Source organism: Sinocyclocheilus rhinocerous, unplaced genomic scaffold (genome assembly GCF_001515625.1).
Source record: "Sinocyclocheilus rhinocerous isolate Xijiao unplaced genomic scaffold, SAMN03320098_v1.1 scaffold2159, whole genome shotgun sequence".
Classification (NCBI taxonomy): domain Eukaryota; kingdom Metazoa; phylum Chordata; class Actinopteri; order Cypriniformes; family Cyprinidae; genus Sinocyclocheilus; species Sinocyclocheilus rhinocerous.
The window spans coordinates 60,530-85,454 of NW_015645106.1; the positions used below are offsets into that span (position 1 = coordinate 60,530).

At 37.8% G+C, this 24,925-nt stretch overlaps 2 protein-coding genes across 4 annotated transcripts in view; both read right to left on the reverse strand.

Annotated features, from left to right (window-relative positions):
* The window catches only part of ntan1 (N-terminal asparagine amidase), a 5,429-nt gene extending 1,344 nt beyond the window's left edge, over window positions 1–4,085 (reverse strand). For both annotated transcript variants that reach the window (XM_016509298.1, XM_016509297.1), the window contains exons 1-9: window positions 3,872–4,085; window positions 3,013–3,115; window positions 2,880–2,945; window positions 2,693–2,801; window positions 2,531–2,604; window positions 2,390–2,443; window positions 1,461–1,514; window positions 494–591; window positions 241–354 (exon numbers count right to left, since the gene is read on the reverse strand). In XM_016509298.1, the coding sequence (XP_016364784.1) occupies window positions 241–354; window positions 494–591; window positions 1,461–1,514; window positions 2,390–2,443; window positions 2,531–2,604; window positions 2,693–2,801; window positions 2,880–2,945; window positions 3,013–3,115; window positions 3,872–3,952 (753 nt within the window). In that variant the 5' untranslated portion in view covers window positions 3,953–4,085. The remainder of the gene's footprint in view (window positions 1–240; window positions 355–493; window positions 592–1,460; window positions 1,515–2,389; window positions 2,444–2,530; window positions 2,605–2,692; window positions 2,802–2,879; window positions 2,946–3,012; window positions 3,116–3,871) is intronic.
* Window positions 4,086–5,908: 1,823 nt separating this feature from the next.
* Window positions 5,909–24,464, reverse strand: txnrd3 (thioredoxin reductase 3). Of its 2 annotated transcripts, XM_016509299.1 has the most exons (16): window positions 24,136–24,464; window positions 22,947–23,007; window positions 21,609–21,718; window positions 19,503–19,610; window positions 18,548–18,620; window positions 18,347–18,466; window positions 17,653–17,795; window positions 17,127–17,242; window positions 13,615–13,840; window positions 13,369–13,461; window positions 11,422–11,498; window positions 9,552–9,708; window positions 8,512–8,619; window positions 8,317–8,412; window positions 7,228–7,362; window positions 5,909–7,128 (listed from the first exon to the last, which is right to left on the reverse strand). In XM_016509299.1, exons 1-16 carry the CDS (start codon window positions 24,250–24,252, stop codon window positions 7,066–7,068), a joined length of 1,803 nt encoding a protein of 600 aa, XP_016364785.1. In that variant the 5' UTR covers window positions 24,253–24,464; the 3' UTR covers window positions 5,909–7,065. The 2 variants fall into 2 exon arrangements, with proteins under 2 accessions (XP_016364785.1, XP_016364786.1); XM_016509300.1 differs by lacking the exons at window positions 21,609–21,718; window positions 22,947–23,007; window positions 24,136–24,464 and adding an exon at window positions 21,064–21,173.
* Window positions 24,465–24,925: the final 461 nt, after the last annotated feature.

The following is a 24,925-nucleotide window of genomic DNA, read 5'->3' on the forward strand; positions in this document are numbered from 1 at the left end:
ACAACTTTAAAGATGATTTTCTCAATATTTAGATTTTTTTGCACCCTCAGATTCCAGATTTTCAAATAGCTGCATCTCAGCCAAATATACCCATGCATCAATGGAAAGCTTATTTATTCAGCTTTCAGGTGATGCATAAATCTCAATTTCGAAAAATGGACCCTTATGACTGGTTTTGTGGTCCAGGGTCACATATTTGGTCTAAAGGTTCAATAAACTAGCAGTGAGGGGATTTCTGACCTGTAGGATTGTTTCATCATCTTGGGACAGCCAGAAGGCCATGTCGTTGTTTGGTGTCCATCTGCACGGGTCGATTTTCACAAGCTCTCTGCTAGAGTCATACACTTCAACCATCTGTCAATAACACACACCAATATTTCAGATTATACAGCAGTTAGTTCAGTCCACCAATTCTGATTGGTCAATCGCAGCATTCAGCAGTCAGATATTTTTAATGAGTGCTATATATTGCATGACGGCTTCATCTATGTACCTGTGCACCAGAGAAGGTGCGAGCGGATCTGAGCTCCTCCGCTGGTCCTCGACATGTGAACGAAGCTGGAAACACCTGACCCGTTTTAACGTTCACTCCTGAACTCGGACAGAAACGCTCTGTCAGTGTCTCGTATAGGGCTGCGTGATCCATCCAAATAAAACTGAGACTGCGATATGGCTTCACGTGATTATGAAATCACAAGGGCTGCAGTTTAGTTAAATAAACATAAGCTGTGTGTGTTTCAGAGTGAAGCATGCGTGGCATTGCATGCATTTAAACGTGAGCAGCTTGCGATCCAGTGTTCTCAGAGTCTCGGAGCAGCTCAGTTCACAAATAAAAAATCTCTGCATCTCTGCATCTGCTCTGGAGTCGCTTATTATGTGCATTTGGGAATGAAACACATGCCAAACATCTTCACAAACTTGCAACAGGAAGTGCTTACAAATCAACAAAAGAGAGGCTTTAAAAGGTTTAACATTTGAAATTTAAGAAATTAATAAATATTAGTATTGTAGTTTTACAGTACTGTCAAATAAATTATTATTGTTCTTATTGTTCTTATTTTACATTGAAATATTGCAATAGTACTATTTCTGATTGTTTAATATTTTTTAATTATTACTTTATTTAATTTAATGGTTCTTATTTGATAGTCATATTGATACGTAATCACACAATTTTTGGCCAAATTGTGCAGCCCTACAAAAAAAAGCACAGCAAGCCTGAAGAAATTGCAATTTTTATCTAAAAACCGCAAAGAAAGTCATGCTGTATTTCTGGTGCTGTGTGAAGCTGGTGAATACATCAAAAATGTGTCTTTTTTTATTTTTCATTTAGCATTGTCCAGAGCTCTGTTTTTTTTTTTTAAACACTGAAAATTCATAACTCCGATAACAAACCCATCACATTTGTGCTGAAGTGTCTTAACACACTACTGAGAGAAGACGGAGATGTTGTACAGTACCGATCCCATACACCACGGGCCGATGAATCCCGTCTCTGATGACGTCATTCACGTCTAAAGAGACAGAAATAGTTATGCAATTATCAAAAATATCATGCACTATATTCCATGTTCTTTGAAGTAATACAACAGCTTTCTGCTAAGAACAGACCGAAATAATCGAATAAAATGGAAACCTCGCCAAATGAGATTTTAGCACCGCAACAAATGGGGCGATTTTCACTGAATAGTGACTTAAATTTGGGTCTTTTTTTCTCACACGAAACACCATATGATCTGAGACTTGTAAAATAGTGAGTAAGTTGTAGAGACTACTTTTCTGTTGCTTTCATGGGCTTTTTTGACATATGTGATAACTATGAGCTGCTGTATGGATATTGTCAAAATGCCTGCTTTTGTGTTCCACAGAAAAAATAAATTCATACAGGTTTGGAACAACATGAGGGTCAGTAAATGATGACAGAATCTTCATTATATGTGACCCTGGAGCACAAAAGCAGTCTTAAGTCGCTGGGGTATATTTGTAGCAATAGCCAACAATACATTGTATGGGGCAAAATTATTGATTTTTCTTTTATGCCAAAAATCATTAGGATATTAAGTAAACATCATGTTCCATGAAGATATTTTGTAAATTTCCTACCGTAAATATATAAAAACTTAATTTTTGATTAGTAATATACATTGCTAAGGCACCCTCAGATTCCAGATTTTCAAATAGTTGTATCTCAGCCAAATATTGTCCTATCCTAACAAACCATACATTAATGGAAAGCGTATTTATTCAGCTTTCAGATGATGCATAAATCTCAATTTAAAAAAATCGACCCTTATGACTGGTTTTGTGCTCCAGGGTCACATTTATCTTTAAGGTAAATAAACTAATAGAAGCAAAAGAATGTCCCATGACAGTGAAGAGCACGACTGACCTGTGATGCAGCACGTCTCCAGGTGAATCTCTTCCTTCTGCTTTTGAAAGGCAGCTGTAATGCAAAAGATTTAGAAACACTTCTGGTTTCTGATCACGCAGTGAATGTTTGATCTTCACCGTGCATTTGTACTCAACCTACCCAGAATACTAAGGCTGAGTGAGTGTGAGGTGCTCCTGTCGTCATCAAAACCACCGACCAGATGCAGCTCCAGTCTGAAGACACAAACACAGCCATAAATCACACATAAAGTCCTCTCTATCTGACATTCCTGTTCAGCGATGTGGGACGAATCTACAGCACCTGCCCTCTTTTGCTGGATTGCTTCTAGAAGTGACAGCATTGACTATCAGAGGAACTTCAGTCCGTGTGCTGGAGCCATCACAGTGAGCCAGACACGTCGCTCCGCTGCCTGCAGCAGAGACACACAGGATCAGACACAAACACAGTAAACCAACACAGATATTGACTCTATGAAGGCTCCTGTTACCTGTGTGTCGAAGCACAACTAAGTGGCATGTCGTGGCGTCATCGGATCCCAAGATAGAGACCGAATCTGAGGAAAGCGAAACATCAGTGTGTTTAACACATCACCGTTCATCAGATGGAGAGCTAACACTCACTGTCCGCTGGTGTGGTCGCCGCAAACTCCCGCTGCTGGACATACAGGAGCTGTTTAGTGTCCACAGCTTCTGGACTTCTGGACACAAACTGCTGCGCACTTTCCTAAGAGACACACATCACCTCTGATTACTATATGTACTGCACACTATATGTGCATAACTGGCAAACAACACAGAAATTGATGGGGTTTTTAACTCTTTATAACAGGAATTAAAGTGCTTTTTTTATATTCTTTTAAATATATTTTTATATTAAACAAAATTTTATATAATACTATATGTACTGCACACTATATGTGCATAACTGGCAAACAACACGGAAATTGATGGGGTTTTTAACGCTTTATAACATAGGAATTAAAGTGCTTTTTTTATATTCTTTTAAATATATTTTTATATTAAACAAAATTTTATATAATTTTACATTTTGAGATTTACTTCAATAATCCTGCAGTGCAAATTATACAATTAAATTTATAAAAGTACTTGTAGTCTGTATATGATCTAATTAATATGAGCTTGTAAAAATGCATGCATAGATACGAGTAATGTACAGCATGCCACACCGTGTAAATAAATAAATAAAAACTGATTATATGGCGTTTATCTTGTATTTAAATAGTATTTAAAGACAAAGATCGACATATATTACAGTCTGTGCATGCATACTGCCGTATAATATTACTATTACAATACTAATAAAATAAATGCATTTCTAAGGTGTTGTTTATCTTATACATCACAAGTGTTTAAATTGTAAAGAAAAAGAGGGTCTATTATAGTCATACATGCTGCAGTATAATATTAAAGTGGCTCTGATATTATTATTTTTGTGTATTATTTTGTAACTTAACGTTACCTTCAGATGCGGGTGTTTGCTGAAGAGCTCCGCGGTTGAGTTGACGCGCTCTATTCGCTTATTCTGAGTCAACAGCGGCATCCTGACAGAGATTAAACCCGATCATCTGATCCTTTCATTAAACTCTGATAATTAATAATAACTCTGACATGTGTGGTTCTGCCCCATCACACCGCCGCGTTCACTTCCGCTTTGCGCGCACGTCACAGCTCACGTGACGCTGAACAGTAGAAATGATTCGCTAGAAAGGACATTAACCGGAAGTCAGTTTAACATTAGAAAGAAATCGAGAGGAAGGACCGATGCAGTTTCATTAGGTGCGATACACATATAGACCGACAGACGGCGCTCCGCTAAATGCAATTTCGTCTGCTGTCACCTAGCTTGCTGTAAACAGTGACATGTTCATAAATGTGTGAATAGTTTTGGTATTTAGACACTGTTTCTGGACAATAAATGAACACTTTTTATATGTACTGCAGAACTAAATGTATAATAGATAGTCGAAAAAATTAACTGCTTCAAAGAAGACTTTTAATAATTAACGTTATTATATCTAACAATATAAATAAATATAATAAATAAAAATATAATAATAAATTATATTATATAAATTTAATAAATAAACACATTATAATATTTAAATAAACCATGAAATAAATTATAATAATTAAAAATAATAATAATAATAAAACGATATTCCTCAGCGGGTGTCATGTGTAATAGCACGTGAGTAATAACCAAAATAACCTTACTAATAGAAAGATAGTAATTGTATCCTAAAGATCACAATTAGTTAATACGTATAACTACATATAGTTGCAAACAGCTTGCTAAAAGTCTTTTTTTAAATCCTAATGTATCCTATATTTTGAGTTTCTCTTTTCTTTTTCCAACCCATTATTAAACCAGCATGTCAAATGTTAATAGTAAGGTTTAGGCTACAACAAGTTTAAATGAACTGAACTGCAAACTCACTGTGACCATGTGTGTGTTAATCACTCAGTTTATGACACACTCTCACACACACTCACACTCTCACTCTCACTCGCTCTCAACTCACACTCACACTCACTCACTCACACTCACACTCACTCACACACGTCTGCTCAGGCGTGTTTGATCCATCGGCCTGTGATTATTGTCTCTCTGAATGAAACACATGCAAATGAAGTGTTTATCATCATTTTCTCAGGTCTCCGGCGCTCTTTGTCTCAGATGAATGCACTGCACTTCACAGAAACAGGTGTGCTGTCCAGGAATTGAGGGTTTTATAAGCCACTGCGTGTTTGTGAATATTCATCCAGAATCATCAAAAGGACGAGCTGTCTGAACTGAATTCAGCTATAGTTTGATATGTGCACTGAATCAAGAGTTTCCAGCCAATCAGCTGCTGCCATTCTATCCGGATGCATTATTGTCAGAGTTTCTGAACTACATTTATCTCGTTCATAATCCAATCATCTAAATACATCTTAAAAGCTGCAGAGTGTAATTTACTGAGAAGGAAACCCGAATCTGAGGCTCTGACAAAAGCTGTAAGTAAATTGACTTAAACTAAATTAGAGCTAATTTTGTTGTGCTGACTTGCATGGATCAACTTAATTAAATGGTATTAGGTGAAATTTTCGGTTTTATTTCATTTCAGTAAAACGTCTCCAAGCTGCTTCTAAATGTTAGTGATAAATGATAACTCTGGAAACAACAGTTAATGCAATAACCAACATGAAATACTACGCAAAAAGTTGACCATATTCTGGTCAATAGATATGCATTGTGCTCCTTTTAAATAACTTTAATTTTTCCTCCACCTGCCTTAAATAAGGTATTGCGTTCCCTACCAAGCAGCAGAAAATATTAATGTTATGAACTTCTAATTAAATTGACTGAACATTAAACCGTGATAAATCAAAGTATAAACACATTGAAAAAAATGCACACAATTTATGATTCTCATTAAAGTTTCAAGGCTTACACATCACTGATTAATGCACGTTTGAGGTGATTTACTGCAGATAAACCTGTGAGAAACTCAAGTTGTGTACATAGTTTTATTAAAGTTCATGAATATAATTTGAACAGATACTATTGAAATATTGTACAATTATCAGGAGCTGAGTGACAGTAAATGTAAGAATCCTTAGAAAGCAAAAGGGAGCGAATGATGAGACGAATAGAACAAAATAATCCAGAAAGCAAATAAACAGCAAGTCAAACAAATACAAACAGACGCGCATTTATACTTGAATGAAACCTCCATACAGATACTAATGTAATGTAATCCAGTGATATATTTATAAAAATATGAACATACACATTTTATTGATATTTCTAAGTGCTCTGACAGGCATCACAAACTACAAATGAGTTTGCGGTCACACGGCTCTCAGTGACGCCTGTTAGTTTAAATACTTTGAGGAAGCATCTACATGCTGCATTTGGTTTGCGCTTCGATCACGTCTCAGTTACTCGACAGCTAAATCAGAAAATAATGAGAGCGGGAAGTGAAATCCGTCTTACTAGGATCCTGACGTGGGATGATGCAGAGCAACTGAAGACAAACCACTATTAAATATAGAAAAATAGACTCCTACAACCAAAAGAAACAAAAGTATGCGGCCCTCGTGAGTCAAAGGCCAAAGATCAGTGTTCTCGTTAACATGAGTTTATCTATTTAAAGTCCAAGTGCAGAAAACATCAGTCGTAACCCGCCACTGAACGTGGGGTAAGGGTTAAAACGTCACAGAGCACCAAACGCGAATGCGCGAGCATGAGTTTATAAGGTGTAAGAAAGAAAAAAAGTAAAGCACAGGTGCATTTCTGACTCGGACAATCAGTTAAAGCAGAGTAACCCCGCTGTCTAACAGGCTGTCAATCATCATCTCCTCCCCAATCACTGGTCTCTAGGCAAGCGAAGCCCCGCCTCTGAAGGGCTGTCATGTCTTATTGCTGCTCCCAGACTCCGCCCACAACACACCCTTCACATGGTTTGTTAAGGGTGACATACATGTGGAACAACAGCGAGACACAAAAGCCTTTTAAGAGCAGGGCGGACCACGATGTTACGCCTTCAGATGACCTGAGATTAATTAAAGAGACTCGAGTGTGTTTAGGCCAAGAGGAGAGGGATGAATCGCTAGAATAAACTAGTTTAAACTAGTCTTGACAGCCTGTTAAACGAGCAGGGTTTAACCTCAGCAGCCGGACTGAGTGATGTCTCCGCCGGAGCTCTTGGTGACCTCCATGGTGGTGAATATCTGGAAACAAACGAAGGGAAGAGCATGTTACAACTCAAAAGAATAAGAACATGACATGTCCGTAACATATAATGAAGCAGTAGGGTCACAGGAATGCACCTCAGCACAGGTCGGGTGAATCCCGATGGTGTTGTCAAGCTGATCTTTGGTAATTCCACATTTCATGGCGGCTCCGAAGCCCTGAGTGACCTCTCCGGCGTTAGGACCCAGATAGTGGAAGCCAATCACACGTTCCTGCACACAGACAACAGCAGTTAATACTCCTGAAGTGTCTCACAGTAATGATAGCATGGAATCAAACGCAAACCATTCACACGACACAATTCTTAAAAGGAAATCAGTCACTGCCTCTTAGAAATGAGCCTGTAATATGAACATGTATATAATTTAAAGCCAATAGAAAGGCAACATCTTTACTGCATTTGCTAAATATGCATCGTGCAAGCCAACAGAAAAACAACACCAATTGGTAAATACCAAATTTCTTGGGGGGGGGTAAAAAACAAGTTTAAGAAAGAAGGAAGAGTGAATTTGAGAAAATTAATAGTTTTGAATATTACTCATTTACAGATGCATCAATATTAATTGACTGACAAATCTAAAAGTAAAAAATAAAAAGTAACACTACAGCAAAATTTGTGAAGTTAAACTTCTTTTTTATTTTTTGCAGAATGCATGAATCTGTCAAGGTTGTTATAAAAATGCAATTGTTCATTGTTTAGTGTAAAGATGCAACTTTTGATTTTTTAAAATGCATTAGTAAAATGTTGAAATTAAGATCAACAGATGGTATCAAAGCCAGTGTTATTTTTTGATAATTACAGCATTAATTTCTGTTTTTATTTTTATTTCTATTTCTCCATTTTAAGTTTCAATAACGCTGTGTTCATTTTAAATAGGCTTTTTCATATTTCTATTTAGCTTTTCTAAATTCAAGTAATTTCAGTACGTCAACCTAATTACATTTTTTAACCATTTATTTAGATTACCGAAACGATAATAGCTTTAGTCATCAATAACAACACTTGTAGAAGCACAGTTCATTGTTAGTTCAACTAATGTGAATGAATTAAACCTTACTGTAAAATGACTAAAATCCAGTTAAGTCACCAATTATGACTTAGAATCATAATGTTTCACAAACCAAACCACGTTCACATAGGATGAGGACAGTTATGCATGTCTTACGTTGTCAAGATTATTGCAGATGATCTTGGCGTAGCACTTGTTGTTGTCTCGACCGGGAACGGTGAACTCCAGAGGCCAGAACAGACTGTGATAGATCTGCAGAGACCAACACAATCACCAGCACATCATTAAAACCAGTCATTATCATCACAGGCTATTAATATTTCCAGTCTGACATCTGTTTGAAACACGCACCTCGAGGTTCTCCTGTCCGTAGATCTCGACGGCCTTCTCCTCTGGGTAACCACAGCTGCCGTATTCCATCGGAGTGAAGACAGTGGTGGGAACGTTCACATAATCGCACTGAAACGACACAGAGAGGGAAACAGGAACCGGTGAGATCACAGAAAACCAACTGCTATTTACGTAGTTTTAGGGCTGTCAAAAAAAATTAGAATTTCGAATATTCGTTGAATTTAAAATAAAAATCCGCATTCGAATTTTAGGTGTGCGTTAAGGAGGCAGCCTTATCAGCGGCGCACGAGATGCGATGGACGATGTAAGTGTCGTTGCATTATAATGTTTTTGTTCAACTATCCAGTTGAAGCCACTAGATGAGGCTAAATATTGCGGGAAAAGAAAACATCAATGCGGAGAAGATCTTGTTTACGTCAAAACTGAAACCGAGCGGTTCACACAGAACGCATAGTTCGCACATTTTCTAGAGGGACATCTATCAGCGTTGCACTCGCGTCTCGCACAAAAGAGCCGCATGTTTAGAAAGCCATGTAAAATGAATGCAAGTTCAACTTTGAAAAAAAAACAAAAAAAACAGAGACTTTATGGTGGGTTTTTCCCCATCCCACTGCAACTCGTGTTTTTAAATTAAAAATGTACTCTGTGTGATTGGCTTTCAGCCCTTTGTATTAAACTATGCATACATGCGGTTTTGTTTATAGTCGTTTAAGCAACTTAATTATAATTGGTTTATAAACATTATTTTAAACATTATGCACTTTTTTTTCACAGATAGTCATGTTATCTTATGCTTTGAATAAATGTGCATTAGTAATATTTTGCTCGATGCGCCCTCTTGTGGCCTCAGGAGAGAAGCCAAAAGCTTTTCTTCACCTTAACTGAAATTATGCATTTTAAATTCGAATATAATTCGAATTTTGATAATATTCAAGTACAAAATTCGAATTTAGTTTTTCAGCCATTTTGACAGCCCTACAGAGTTCAAGCAAACATTTATAACACAAAAACACACAGGAACAGTCATGACTATGTCAGACCTTCAGAGTAGCTCCAGCGAACAGTCGGCGAGCCAGAAGCTTCCCGGCCTGAATGGCCACAGGCGTGAGCTCCCACTTCCCCTCCAGGATGTCTCCAATGGCATAGATGTGAGGAACGTTGGTCTGCTCCTCATCGTTCACTGGGATCTTCCCGTTCCTGGACGGAGGATCAGAAAACGACTCAATGTTAGCATTGGTAGAGCGAAGTCTAAGTCTTGAGGACTAAGTAAAGACTGCGTGTACACCAACAACAAACAGTGAAATATGAAGGACTCACATTAAAAGTCCATTTCACACTTGCTTCTGATGCTTGATCCGAATCGGTTTACTTGCATTCCCTTCTCAAACATCTTTTCACGTTGTATTACTCGGTTGCGGAACATTTGTCATTATTGTGAACAGCAGGATCATAATCTACCATTTTTCCCCTCAAAGCATCAAAACGTTTGTATTGAGGTTTTAATAGATTTGTGCATTCATGTCAATGACTAAAATATTGTTTTACAGTTGCAAGCATTTCACTCATTTGCGACTTAAAATAGATATGCATGAACTCAAATGTAAGATGTATTTATGACCCTACAAATGAAAATACTTATGTTTTATGAAAAATCTAATCAAAAGTCTTAAACATGATTTAACAAACATCTTAATTATCACTTAAAGAGGTCTTAAACTTGGTGATGGAAAAAACAGAAATAGCTTTTAACTTCAAAAAGCTATGATTTCATTTAACAAATATGTTGTGCGTTCTATCCATCCGTTTATCCATCCATCCATGAGTGATGTGTATATGTACGGTTTATACAGTTTAATGTAGGCCTATAAATAATTACATAATTAAATACAGTTTGAAAATTAAAAAATTGAGCCCCTTTGATTTTTGATTGACCTCTTGATTTTAAAATGTATTCGTAAAATGTTGAAATCAAGACCAACAAATGGTATACAAGCCAGTGTTATTTTTAGAATTCTTTTTAATTATAGCATAATAAATAAAGTATAATAACTGTAATTCATTTTTATAGCATAACTTTCTCAGCGTTTATTTTTTTATATTTCTCCATTTTCAGTTTTAATAACGGTCTCATTTTTAACAGTTTAAGATAGGCCTATAAATAATTACCATTATTAAATACAGTTTGAAACAAACACTTAAAAACCTAGTGTACTTTGTCATTGTGCCCCTAAATGTTTTGATACACCTACATTTTAACACGCATGCACCTTCAAGCCACGAGTTTGTCTAAAGCACAAATAAAACTTCTTGAGATTGCTGCAGAAAAGCATCAACGAAAAATGCTTTGTCATATAAAAGTCACATTACATCAACTTCAGCTCACTTCTGCAATCTAGGAAGACTCCGTGTTACTGTAACTTGTGCACAATGACACATTGTGTGCATTACTAAACTGAAATGAGCAACTCAGCATTTCAAATCACAAATCTGTAAATACTCGGGGAGTCGCTCATACAGAGGAACCATAAAGGAGCCATGCATCACTCCCATATGCATGTGGGTCATATGGAATCACATGATTCTGCTTGGGAACGGATCTAAACCTCTCTCTCAAACACACACACACACACACTTCTCACTTCAGTGCATGTGTGAATTAATATTAATCGTCCCACACTACTGAATGGAAACATTTAGCTGAATCCTTCCTGACCCAGTGCGCTCTATAAACACAGTCCATGTGTCCTAAGGTCAGACACAGTTCCCAAAGTCAATACTGCTGATTCACAGTGACACTCCAGAACCCGCCCTCTCAAGAGCTACCATGACAACAAGCACTTTGTTATGGGATGTGGGAGGGACTGTGAGGACAGATGACCAAAATAAACTATTCAAATGAAAGAGACATACTTGGCATTGACTTCAACTCCAGCCTTGTCCAGACCGATCTTTCCTGTACAGGCGTCACGACCCACTGCGATCAACACCTGCAGAGACACACAAAACATTAGAAATATTAAAAGGAATGTGACACTGCTGATTACCACAGAAACACCAGACTCCTCCCGCAGTTATAAAAGAAACGGCAACAAAAAAAAACATATATTAATAATAATAAAATTTCAAAAAAACAAATGAGCAAAGCATTGTTCATCCACCTTAAACAGTAGTCTAACTGTACAACTCCAGTGAAGGTTTATATTAAACAACTGATGTGAGTGCTTTGACAAAATACTCCACATTACTGCTTTTAAACTCCCCGTAACTGCAATCTTTCACCAATCTTTGTTTAAAAACATAACTTGGAAACAAATTATTTACTCATCAAGGACGCATTAAATTGTTCAAAAGTGACAGTCAAGACAAAGTTACAATGGATTTCTATTTCAAGTAAATGCTGTTCTTTTGAACTTTATTCATCATATTTTTGTGGAAACTGTGTTGCTTTTTTTAAAGGATTCTTTGAAGCAGCATTCACTGTTTGCAACATTGATAATCAAATGTTTGAGCAGCAAATCAGCATATTAGAATGATTTCTGAAGATCATGTGACACTGAAGACTGGAGTAATGATGCTGAAAATACAGCTTTAATCACAGAAATAAATTACAATATATTTGCATAGAAAACCATTATTTAAAATTGTAATAACTCAATATTACTGTTTTTACAGAATTTCAGAGCTGTGTGAAACATTTTCAAATGAACCAATTAGATCCAAATTCTAAAACAAAACAGCTTTAGCTGGATGTTCTAACATGATGTTATGCATTTTTGCGGTCCACTGCGGTTCATTAGGCACAGGCCCTGGGCAGATCAGGGGCCCGGCAAGGCCACATATCTCATGTTCCAGCTCTGAGAAGAGTCGGCTTACAGGAGCTCATGCTCACAACGACTTGCTTTCCAGACAATAGGCAGGGAGGAACCAAAGTACCACCCCTCCCCTCCCCCAGAGGTCCATTGTTCCCCTGTCTATAGCCCTGATCTCTGTGGTGGGATGCTTTCTGGTTAGCAAACAGTAGTGTTATGCGATATTGAAGAAAAATGCGATATGCGATAACTCATTAAATAATGCGATATTCGATATGCGATACGATACTGCTTAAAGTGCCACATGCTCAGATGAAACAGTTTTACTCAGCTGTTGCCGAGTCAGTATCTTCTATAACTTCTATAACTATCTTGTGTCATATATATATGGTTATTTGTATTTGTAACAACTTCTGAAAGTGAACGGTAGTGTTTTACTCGAGTGTTACATAAAAATATCATTTTAACATTAGTGTAATAATTTTACCATGAGTTTAGGAACTGAATAATAAAAAGTTTTTACTTTTAAAAAATAAAACACTGCTTAGTATTTACTCTTTGAATTCAATATGCACTGATTCTTATTTAAGCTACAAAAGTTATTTAGGTAAGAGCAGTGAGTGATTTTCTCTTTGTCTTTTGTTCATGGCCCCAAATATTGCAAGCTGTAGCGATATGCATATTGCGATATGTACATTTGCGATATTTCGATATATTGCACAGCCCTAGTATGCATACATTTATTTTTTCCCAATATTTGTGCATGCTATGTATTTTCACGAGTCTTTAGTCTCCTGTGTTACCCTTGATGACCTATATTTGTACAGAGTTGTTTTCAATATGGATTGCTCCAAATCAGGTCAATTATGAGGTTTCAGTTAATCTGAAAGCATGCATTAGGAGATGCCTATGCAGGGTTAGGATTGACAGCAGGACAGCTCACCAGTTTTGAAACATAGCCAGAAATAGCAGACAAGATAAAACCTGATGTACTTCAATGATATCTAAAACGAATTCTGCTTTTTGGCCACACAGACATGATACTCACAGTATTGTATTCTCCTTCAATGATTTCATCACTCTCGGTTGATTTGGCCGTCACTTTAAGTCGGCCTGGAGTTCCAGCTTCAAGCTGCTCAATCTGTAGAAAAAATAATAATCGTTTATCACCAACAAAAGGTGAGTAAAGAGGCCATGATCATACTACTCCTAAAGAGCATTTCATAACCGCAGCTGCGACAGATAAAGCATCATTTCAGATTTCAGTAATGTTTAACAGCACACATGCACCAACCTTGGTAGGAACAAACTTCCTGAGGAATTTGACCCCGTGTGTCTCCATGTAATCTCCCGCACGGTTGGCCATGTCCTGATCGAATCCTCGCAGCAGAATGGAGCGAACCATGACGGTCACATCCAGCCCCAAACTGACCAGAAACCCCCCGCACTCCAGAGCCACATACGACGCACCGATGACAAGAGTCTTCCCGGGACAGTAGGGCAATGAGAACAGGTCATCACTGCGAATAATGAACAAAACCAGTGAGGACACACAGACGGATCACGTTTCCTCAAATGTAGACAAAAGTTCAGACACATACAGAACTTCGTAAACGGATACAAAGAGAAAAGTCAATATATTGAAAGCCGCAGAGGCTTGAGTCTTGCCAAACACCTGCCACTCACTTCCTTATCAGATAAAAGATGAATGAACCATCAGGAAATCTCAGACGCGAGTCGTAAAAGAACACGCAGGCATTCAGTTTAAAGGCTTGTTACATCAAGGGCCAAACTCTATTTGAAATTGAACATTACTGTGGCCTTGTTCAGACTCTGTTCAAAAATATTTTTTGTGCATATCCGATTGGAATCCGATCATATTTAGCAAACAAGAACAGAAAAAAAAATAAATAAATAAACCACATGAAATCTGATTTTTACTAATCCATTTCAAGCAACATTCATACGTATAAAACCCTATGCAAAACGCATTTCTGGTAATCAGTTTCAGTCTCACCGCTCAGATCAGATTTCAAACAGCTTATTTGCCTGTGTCAGTTTCTCACGTCATACACATGTAAAAACTAAACACGTCAGATGCCGTTTGTAACACGCTGAATGTCTTTGCAGAAACAAGGCTGTGTTGTTGCGAAGTGCAAGTCGAGCGGAAAATGACTATATACTGCTGGTCTGCACACCACACAGGGAAAAAAAAAAGCCATGCATTCAAGCTTTCCTACGTTTCTGCCGCTTCCTCATGAGTAGGGCTGGGAGATATGGCCTAAAAAATTATCACGAAAATTAGGGATGCACCGATACCACTTTTTCCAGTACTCGCCCGATACCGATACTTTTATTTTTGGTACTTGCCGATACCGAGTACCGATACCGATGTTTTTATTGCATTCGTACATTTTTTAAATATTGGGTACAGAAACCAAAAGAGTATGTATAATGTTAGTTGGTTAATCGGGGCATTTTAACGAGTACGAGTACAGGAGACCAGTATCGGTATATCCCTAACGAAAATGTTTTTTTCATATCAGCCGATATCGATAATTATCACGATAAATGTCAAATTTTAAATTTCTTGCAAATTTAAAGGGGTCATATGACGCCATTTCATTTTTTCCTTTCTCTTTGGAGTGTTACAAGCTCTTGGTGCATAAAGAAGATCTGTAAAGTTGCAAAGACTAAAGTCTCAAATCCAAAGAGATATTCTTTATAAAAGTTAAGAGTCAGCCACACCTACCTAAAACGGCTCGTTCGAACACGCCCCCACATATCTACCTCACTATGTGGCAAGATTTGCATAACGCCGCCCAAATATTCACGCAAAGAAAGAAGGCGTAACTTAAAAATATTTGGCTGCACAACTGTTGATAATTCTAATAATAAATCAGCATATTAGAATGATTTGCTTCATACGTTTGTTATATTTGACTGTAAGTGCCCTGCGAAGTGGACATTACCGGATATTCCTCCATGATTCCAGTTCGAAGGGAGCGTATGTGTTCCATACAAAGGGCATTTAAGTGTGCGAGACGTGAATTTAAATTGTATTTATTTACAGAGGTAGGCCTATATTATGTCCCACTTCACACTTTTCTAGTAAGTTTCGTTTGTGTGTGAAGACGCTGCAGGCAGCGGCGCAGCGTGCCCAAACGTCTTTGTTTGGGCTTCCGAAAGTGGATGATGTCATGAAACAGTGGTTGCAATTTACTTTTTAACTCTGTTCCTGAGCATAATCACCCCAATTTGCTATTGTGTGCTGCGCATTTTACCGAGGACAGCTTCCACATCACGAGTGAGTACTACTGAGTAGTGCCGGATTCGCCAAAAGCTTTTGTTGAAAGACGGAGCAAGGGGCGTGGCAGTACTGAAACACCCTCTAAGCTGTTCACCAATCACAACGCACTGTGACAGCTAACCAATCACATCACATTTTGTTTTTCGGAAGGCGGACCTTCATCAAAGCCGGAACTAATCGAGCCGTTTGTGCCAGCCTGGGGAGAAAGGTATTTTAATAATGTAAATAATGTGAAAAATAATGTGTTCTTCGAACCACCAAGCATGAGAGCATGTTCTAGTACACCCCCAAAACAAAATCAAGACTTTGTAAAAGAGCATAATAGGACCCCTTTAAATAAATATCTTAGAAGAAAAACATTTCTTAGTTCTGCACGTTCGAATGAGTAATATTGTTTCAAATCAAGAAACAGGTTTGTGTTGCCTGATAATATTAATAATAATATAAAAATTTTTGTCTCTTAGAAATACACATTTGATAGTAGCTTAAGTTAGGATGTAGATTTAGATTTATGTTCGTTATTAATAATATACATTTGACACAAATACCCACATTTCTGACACAATACCGTGGTGCAGTTAGTGCTACTACAGTAAATCTATGGTAAATGGCAATTTGTAGATTAAAAAGTCTTCTAACTGTATCGTTGCGCAGTGTTTCTCCTGTTTGTCAGCGCCGTTTCATCTGGCTGTAAACAGAGTTATTAGTGTTCTTCGCTGAATGCAAGCGCTTCACACTGGATCTCACAGCACAGTTTGACCGAGACTCATCAGCGAGTAACACATCTGCTCTAGTGAAGCTCGCGCCGCTGTTTGAACTTTGATCCGAGCGGATAAACGCTCCGAGTGGCGCACTTCAAATGACTAGCGCTCTTTCGCTTCGTCTTTGCCTCAAACATTATATCGAACATTTATCGACCTCTTGTTATCGTTTATCGAGGAAATTTATATCGTGCGATAATTATCGTTATCGATTTATCACCCAGCTCTACTCATAAGACATAATATAAGCCAGCACGATAACAACATGTGGTCACGCTGTAAGACAACATTGGAAATGGAAACCAATGCAGATATGCAGATGTAAAACGATAGAGCGTCATGGGACACACAAATCAAATCTGAGCAGTTGAAAAATACAGTGTGGACAGCCAATCACTTAAATCGGATTCCAATCACAAACAATCGGATTCTGACTGACAGTCTGAACAAGGCTTATGTCATACTCTGCCCAAAGGAGCAAAGGGACAAGTATGTTATTTAAAAATAAGTAGCCACATGACCATTTTCCACATTTATGCCGTTCATATCAGAGCTATAGAAGGAAATCCTCCTCTTATTCGACAAGTCATGCTTGTGTGCTTAGTGACTGAGAATGAATCCGCTTTAAATCAATAAATCCTGTAAATAAACCAGTAACGACCCCCTGAGGTCCAGCTGCGATTAAGCGGCTCTCCAGAGCGAGTTTACCGTGGTGAACTCAGAGTCTTAGCTCACCTGGTGATGCAGTACTCTTTGTCTCCAGGGATGCCCAGGTAACGAGGCCTCTCTCCCGTCGCCAGGACAAACTTAGCTGCAGTGTAGAACATCTCTTTACCGCGCTTGTTTGTGGCCTGTTGGGAAGAGTAAACAAAAAGGTGAGACGAGGGCAGGTTTTGGCAGATTGTGACTGTTATTGGAAAGCAATATGTCACTTTTAGCATTTAATACTAGTGCCATTTAGACTAAGTTACAAGAAACAGCAGCTCTCCTATTCCAAGCAATGCCTTGTGACATTAAGGCATGCTTTCCCTAAAGTAGTAATTAATTACGCTTTACACTTATTTTATCTCTAAAAGAATCAAACTCAAACTTCCTTAGTGGAAAAGAAACAAGTTCTCTTTGCATTCACATTGTATTTGAACCTGTAGTGGACTTGGATCTCTTTTAGGTTCATTTTAGCTGTCCATTAGCTCTGCCCAAGAAAACGGCTTTGCCTTTACAATACATGGAAGACATTCGGCTTGAGTCAGAATACACTTGCCTTGATCTTGTGCGGCTCCACAAACTCAGCGTAGGCGTTGACATAATTGACGTTTTTGTCTCGTAGGGAAACTCTGTAGCCCCAGTTCAGTGAACCGATGTAGTTATTCACCGCGGTCCTCATCGTCTCCCAGTTGTGAGTCACTTTAATAAAAAGCCAATATTTGAGGAGAATGCGAATTAAAACAGGAGATGGACAAAAAGAAATCTACATTAAGACCATTAAGGGAAGCTTTTGAAAGCAACACTTTGAATGTTGCAATGATCACTCGTCCTGTGTATTATGAAGATTTCTGGAGTTAAATCTCACATTAACAACTCTTTCGATTACAAATATAAATGAGGACTCTCGTAACAGTCTTTTTAACCATTTCAAGAAATATTCACAAGGTTGCAGTCACAGAATTAAAAAACATATACCGAAACTCTTTCAAAGAAAGAGGAAATCAATCTGAAACATGTCTTCAGATCAGAAATCACAAAATTGCATCACAACTTCAAGCCTTCACGCATACGGCCTTAAAATCTGTACCGCATGAAGAACTCACGTTTACTTTTACTTCTTCTATCTGGAATGCATTAAATCATGTGATGTAATTCTTATCGGCAATCCATATAAAAGAGCCAGTTTATCATGTACCGCTGTGTACCATGTAGAGCTTCATATTTCCGGCCGTGCTGAATATACGACTCACCCTGATCACTGAATTCCCAGCCGAACTTGCGTGCGTCCTCCATGGCTGTGCCCAGCAGGGCCGTTTGATGCATCAGTTTCTTGGGAATACAGCCCACGTTCACACACGTGCCACCCAGACCTGGACAGAAACATCTTATTATCATCTTATTACAAGTCATTTTTGATTAAACCTGCATGCTTTTGATTCCGGTTTTCTTACCCCAGGTTGTGCCCTTCGGTGTGGGAACAACATAATCCAGAACCATGACCTTCTTCCCCAAGGCGGCTGTTTTCTGTTTGTGCAGGAAGAGGCGGCGTTAAAATCAGATACATGTGCAAAACCCACAGAACTGCTCATGCGCTCCTATAGAGTTTGGATTTATGTTTCTGATGATTTTGCTGGCAACATAATTAAGCGTTACTGTGCACCTTCACTTCTTAATTTGACATTTGTGACCCTGGACCACAAAAGCAGTCATAAGGGTCAATTTTCTAAAATTGAGATTTATACAACATCTGCAATCTGAATAAATAAGCTTCCCATTGATGTATGGTTTGTTAGGATAGAACAATATTCGGCTGAGATACAACTATTTGAAAATCTGGAATCTGAGGGTGCAAAAAAATCGAAATATTGAGAAAATCATCTTTAAAGTTGTCCAAATGAAGTTCTTAGCAATGCATATTACTAATCAAAAATTAAGTTTTGATATATTTACAGTAGGAAATTTACAAAATATCTTCATCTTTACTTAATGTCCTAATGATTTTTGGCATAAAAGAAAAATCGATAATTTTAAAATTCATACAAACGGACTATAAAAAAAATAGAGTATAAATAGAGAAAAATAGAGAATAAATAAAATATACACATTATTTGTATTAAAAAAAATTAATACTGTGGCTTAATACTAGGTATAGCCTACAGAAAAAAATTGTGTTGGTGTAACACTGTGCCTTAAATAATTTTTATTTAGATCTATATTTTACTTCTTGCATGTCAAAAGCTTAAATGTATAAAAAAATGCTAACACCAAGACCTAAAACAGGATTCATGCAAGTAACTTGAAACTCAGAGACGACAAAGCGGCTCGCTTGACCTGAATTCACCCTACACACACATACAGTATTTACACAGCATTATAAATGAAGGATCTTGGTGTAATTTAACTCACCTTTGAGCACGCCAGACCACCAGAACCACCGCCAATGACGATGAGATCATAGTCGAACACCTCACTGCCTTCACCCAACAACTTCTGCAGGACGCCATCTTTGTGTGCCTGTTACCACGACAACAAACCCATCATTAGCAGGAGCATAAAAACGATGCTGATAAGAGGCATGGTGAAGAGGTGCTTGAGCATTATTCAGCTCGATTACCAAACGTCTTTCCCACAGAGCTGCTTTATACTCTACAGATCTACAGACAGATGCAATAGTGATTAGACACTGATGAGCAGACATATCATATATATAGAAACCAAAAGCAGCCTTCTGATAGGGTAACTAACAAAAACTCAACAAATGAACAGGTGAATTAGTTTACAGTAGAAAAAAAAAGTCCTTAAGAATGAACCTCAATGCATGCATCTGTGTCACAGAACGGCACGTTTTAATGCATTTGGAGCATCATTGGTGCCATCTACATGCTAAAATACTGTGAGAAGTTGCTTTTAATTATTTCTGGAATTGTGTCTGTCAATTTAAAAGTTACCAAGGTCAAGATATCCAGACAGTTAGATGCCCATTGAGAACAAACTCTAAAACAAATCATCACAACAGCAAAAACGACTTGATATAAGGGCTGAAAAAGTATTATTTATATTATTAGTAGTATTACATTGTTTATATTTTAAACAACACTCTTAAAAATAAAAATGTATGAAGTAGTTAAGCCGAAATAGTCACCCTAGACATTGCAGCTTGATATGGTTCTAATATTTAATCAGGAGGTCTATGGCAACTCCCAGTCACAACTCACAAATCCCCAACAAATCCATAAGACTCTAGAACTGCGTTTGCCATTTATAAATTCACAGAAATAAAAATCAAATGCTGACATGAGATATTTCAAAGAGTGAACCTGATGCATTTAAAATGAAACTGAAAGCCCTGCCCTGAATCAGTGATGAGAGCAATTCTGTAAATTAAATAGGATAGAATACCTTCTAGCAGACATGTGGGACAGTCAGCAACATTTTCATTACCTTTTAACTACCTATAATTATTCTAAAAAAAATGAAAAAAAATGAAAGGGTGTGTGCGGGTGAGGCTTTTGCAGCAGAAAGCTCACTAACTGAAGCATCCGCTTATGACCATCAGCTCCCCTTGACAGTGAACTGAAGCAAGAACTGCCTCAGAATGGAAAACCACTGGTTTTTAGTAAACCGTGTTGGAACAGCATGCATGAAATTACACTTTAGCAAATGCAATAGGTCACTTGGTTATTCTTCATTCTATAACTAAAGTTGGAGAGGTTCACACCATCAAATCTATGAGAAATATGAATGAAGAGTGAAAACTGTAAAACACCCTTTGCTTTTGGAAATGACATTATGTCTGCTAATAATTAACAAAAGAGGGAAATTCTGAGCCCAAAGTCTACGACCAACTAATTACTCTGGTGTTCTTTGGCACGCACATGATAAATCCCAGCAATTATGAAAACACTCAAAAGTCTGGCCAGTGAGACCCAGCTGGAAACATGCACAGATTAGTCAGAAAAATCAACACCTTCATGGTTTTGTCACAGCCTCCGATGTGTTTCTTGTTGATGAAGACGTTGGGGACGGTTTTCTGCCCCGTCATCTCATGCAGCAAGTCCTGGTAGTTGGTTCCGTCCTCTGAAACACACTTATGACCATCAGCTCCCCTTGACAATGAACTGAAGCAAGAACTGCCTCAGAATGGAAAACCACTGGTTTTTAGTTAACCGTGTTGGAACAGCATGCATGAAATTACACTTTAGCAAATGCAATAGGTCACTTGGTTATTCTTCATTCTATAACTAAAGTTGGAGAGGTTCACACCATCAAATCTATGAGAAATATGAATGAAGAGTGAAAACTGTAAAACACCCTTTGCTTTTGGAAATGACATTATGTCTGCTAATAATTAACAAAAGAGGGAAATTCTGAGCCCAAAGTCTACGACCAACTAATTACTCTGGTGTTCTTTGGCACGCACATGATAAATCCCAGCAATTATGAAAACACTCAAAAGTCTGGCCAGTGAGACCCAGCTGGAAACATGCACAGATTAGTCAGAAAAATCAACACCTTCATGGTTTTGTCACAGCCTCCGATGTGTTTCTTGTTGATGAAGACGTTGGGGACGGTTTTCTGCCCCGTCATCTCATGCAGCAAGTCCTGGTAGTTGGTTCCGTCCTCTGAAACACATCAGACATGATCAGCCAGGATCTCACCGCTCACGTTTCACATCTACACCACATGGGCAGCTCTCCAATAATCGAATCAGGTTCGGATCTGGCACTGCTCGCCTGCTTCTGAAAGCGATGTTTGGCTCCAAACACAGACGAAAAAAAAACACAGCAGCTAATCAGGTTTAGAGCTGTTCGCCAGAGAATCCATTATCAGGGTCATGCTACGAACATGAGATGAACAGCTGCGCATGGACAGCGAGATAAAGAGAGCATGAGATATGAATGAGACATGGAGGAGGGTGCGGATGAGTGAATGAAAGCAAGAAGAGGAAGATGATTTTTAGACATTAGTAACGCTGGAGCTGGAGTGACTCAGCAGGTCGTCCATCACGGCCAACACTTAAACATTAACTTAAGAGATTCAGCACAATGTTCAGAGAACACATGCAAGAGCACTTCAGCTCAGCTCCGTCAATGAAGCAGTAAAAGTTCAATAACCTTAAACATGAACATTACATAATATTAGCTGAAGTGGAAACACATACAGATAACATGCATAATCGGTATCCTTGCATATCAGGAAGAACTTCATGTAAAAACGCATGTTATGCAATTGCATGTTCAGCAAAACAAATGTAGTAAACATCTAGTTTGAGTACTTATGTAGTCAACAAATAGTATACTGTAATCTCAGAACCAGTTTCTGTAGACAGCAGCCATCACTGACAAAATATTTAGACTCGCCAGTATTATAATTTGGCCCACTTGCTGGTGAAGATAAACTGTCCTGGTAAACAAATTAAAACACAATAGAGTGCAAAGCCTGAGACTACTAGAGAAAATGCATTTATTTCACATTGCGAAAAACTTAATTGTTTTAAAATGCTAAAACTTAACTTTTAGAAAAAAGAAAAACACTTGTTTTAAATTTTGTTTAGTACCACACCAACTATTTTGATGGTGAAAACCATACTTGAGTTTATTTTAATCTTGAGTAACTTCAAATAGAAATGAAACCTATTTAAGACCTTATTTCACCTAAAAATTAAATAATAAAGTGTTTCACATGCATTATTTCAGACAATATTAACAGACATTAATCTGCTATTACTTCCATCAGCTGAAGAATACAAAGAGCAGTGACTGGCACTTCCTCCATGTCTCTCATTTCACTCTAAAGAAAGGAATTACTATAAAAGTAACTTAATATGCAAAATAGCTATTGTGCTCTTACCCATCAGGTCCAGCTCTATGGCATTACACTTGACATTCAGCTCTTTAAAGAGTTCCTTCACCTGGAATTAAAGAAAACCACACATGTTAGTGTTTCAACAAGACTCACGTTTTCTCTTAGGCAGAAAAAGATCTATCACAGCTTTTTAAATGCACGGCATCACTAACTCCGGTGCATTAAAGGAACTGCATGAATAAATGCTCAGGTGATCGGTGAAGTACTTGAGCAACAGAAGTGCGGTGCTCAAAACCATTCAAGATCACAAAACTACAAAGGAGTAAAATCATTCAGGTTGTGGAAAGAACGGTGCCATCTACAGCTACTTTGTATTCTAATAATTCACAACCTGCTGGTTTAATTTCCATCACTAGTTTACTCTGAAAGTGGCAGCTCACATCTTCAGTCATGATCTACAGACCAAACCAGCTCATCTACCTGAACAGAAACGGTTATAATGTTTACAATTACTATAGATTATCTTAAAGTCTAAAACATAACATCTATGAAAACACTAATTATAAACAATCTTCATTAACTTTCAGGGTATTTCTAAAAGCAGCTTTGTACCCTTTGCTGTCATTATTGCCCTCCAACACACGCTTGCTTCTCTGAAGAAAGACTCACTAAAGTCTACAGATGCATGATAGACCAGGATCATATTGTTTATACTAACAATTGTTTTATCATACAAGTGATGAGTCAATATTTGATATTTAATTGTTTAATTCTGCCTACTTTATGCTGCGTTTAACAATAACCTAAATAGACAGTGCTGGATTACAGCATAAATTTAACCCTTTAAGAACACAATTTCTTGAATAATGTTTTTCTATTATAGCTCACACTCCATATTTCACACTATTCATAACAAACCCCTTGAAGCCTAAAATCAATAATACATGACCTTGACAAATTACTGGCTTTAGTTTTTTTTAATAATTGTAGAACTTGTATTATTATTTCAAAATAAAGCTTTTTAAAACAACTGAAACGCAACCTAATTATACACATTTACATGGACTTCTCGCTGCCTGGCTAATGATCGCTAATACACACTAACGTTACCAACCGCTGCTAACAAGACTTTTATCATCTTTCACAAACTTTCCTACTTCTTTCTTATGACGGAACTCTCTCTGTGTGTTTGAGGAGACACGAACTGTGTTTCTGAGGCCGTCTCTTCACTCACCTTGACGCAGAAGGGACAGAAGCTCTTGCTGAACACCAGCACTTGATTAGCATCGATCAGCTCTTTGATCTTCGATCGGATCTGCTCGCGACCCGCCTCATTCTCGATGGGCGGCATAATGATCAATAACCGATCACGGATCGATATTCCGCGCTCTTCCGCTTCCCGAGTCGACGGTTATGACTAAAATCAAACTTTATCTCAACATAAACTCATGATGCGACATTAACTAACATGATAAATAAGACTAAAATCACTTCTGTCATTATCGTGAGTTCACCTCGCGACCGCCGCTGAATGACGCTCCGCCGCCGCTCGCGCCTCTTACATAAGACCCATCGAGTCTGACCCGCGAGCGCCTGACTGAAAACCAACCCACGTCTTCACTTACTGTGACCCACGTGTTGTCTGTCATAGCTGTTAGTAACTTATAACTTAAAATAAACTTATAATGTTAAACAAAAAATAAACGTAAGCCCTTTAAAGAAAACTGATTTTAAGGTACCGTGAATCTCAGTAGACTTTTAACTCTGAATAAATACACTGATAATTTATGGAAGCATAAGATTATTATTTACTATACTTAATAATAATAATAATAATAATAATAACACGTGGTTAACCCATCAGGCAGTATTTGTAGACGCCTCAGTGAGTTTGATACGGACACATGCGCCACCTGGTGGCTCAAACCGACCAATGCGGCCTGCGCAGTGATAACTAATTTACAATGGACAATTTACAGTTTACAATGGATTCTGATACATTTTTCCAGTTAACCAGCTAAAAC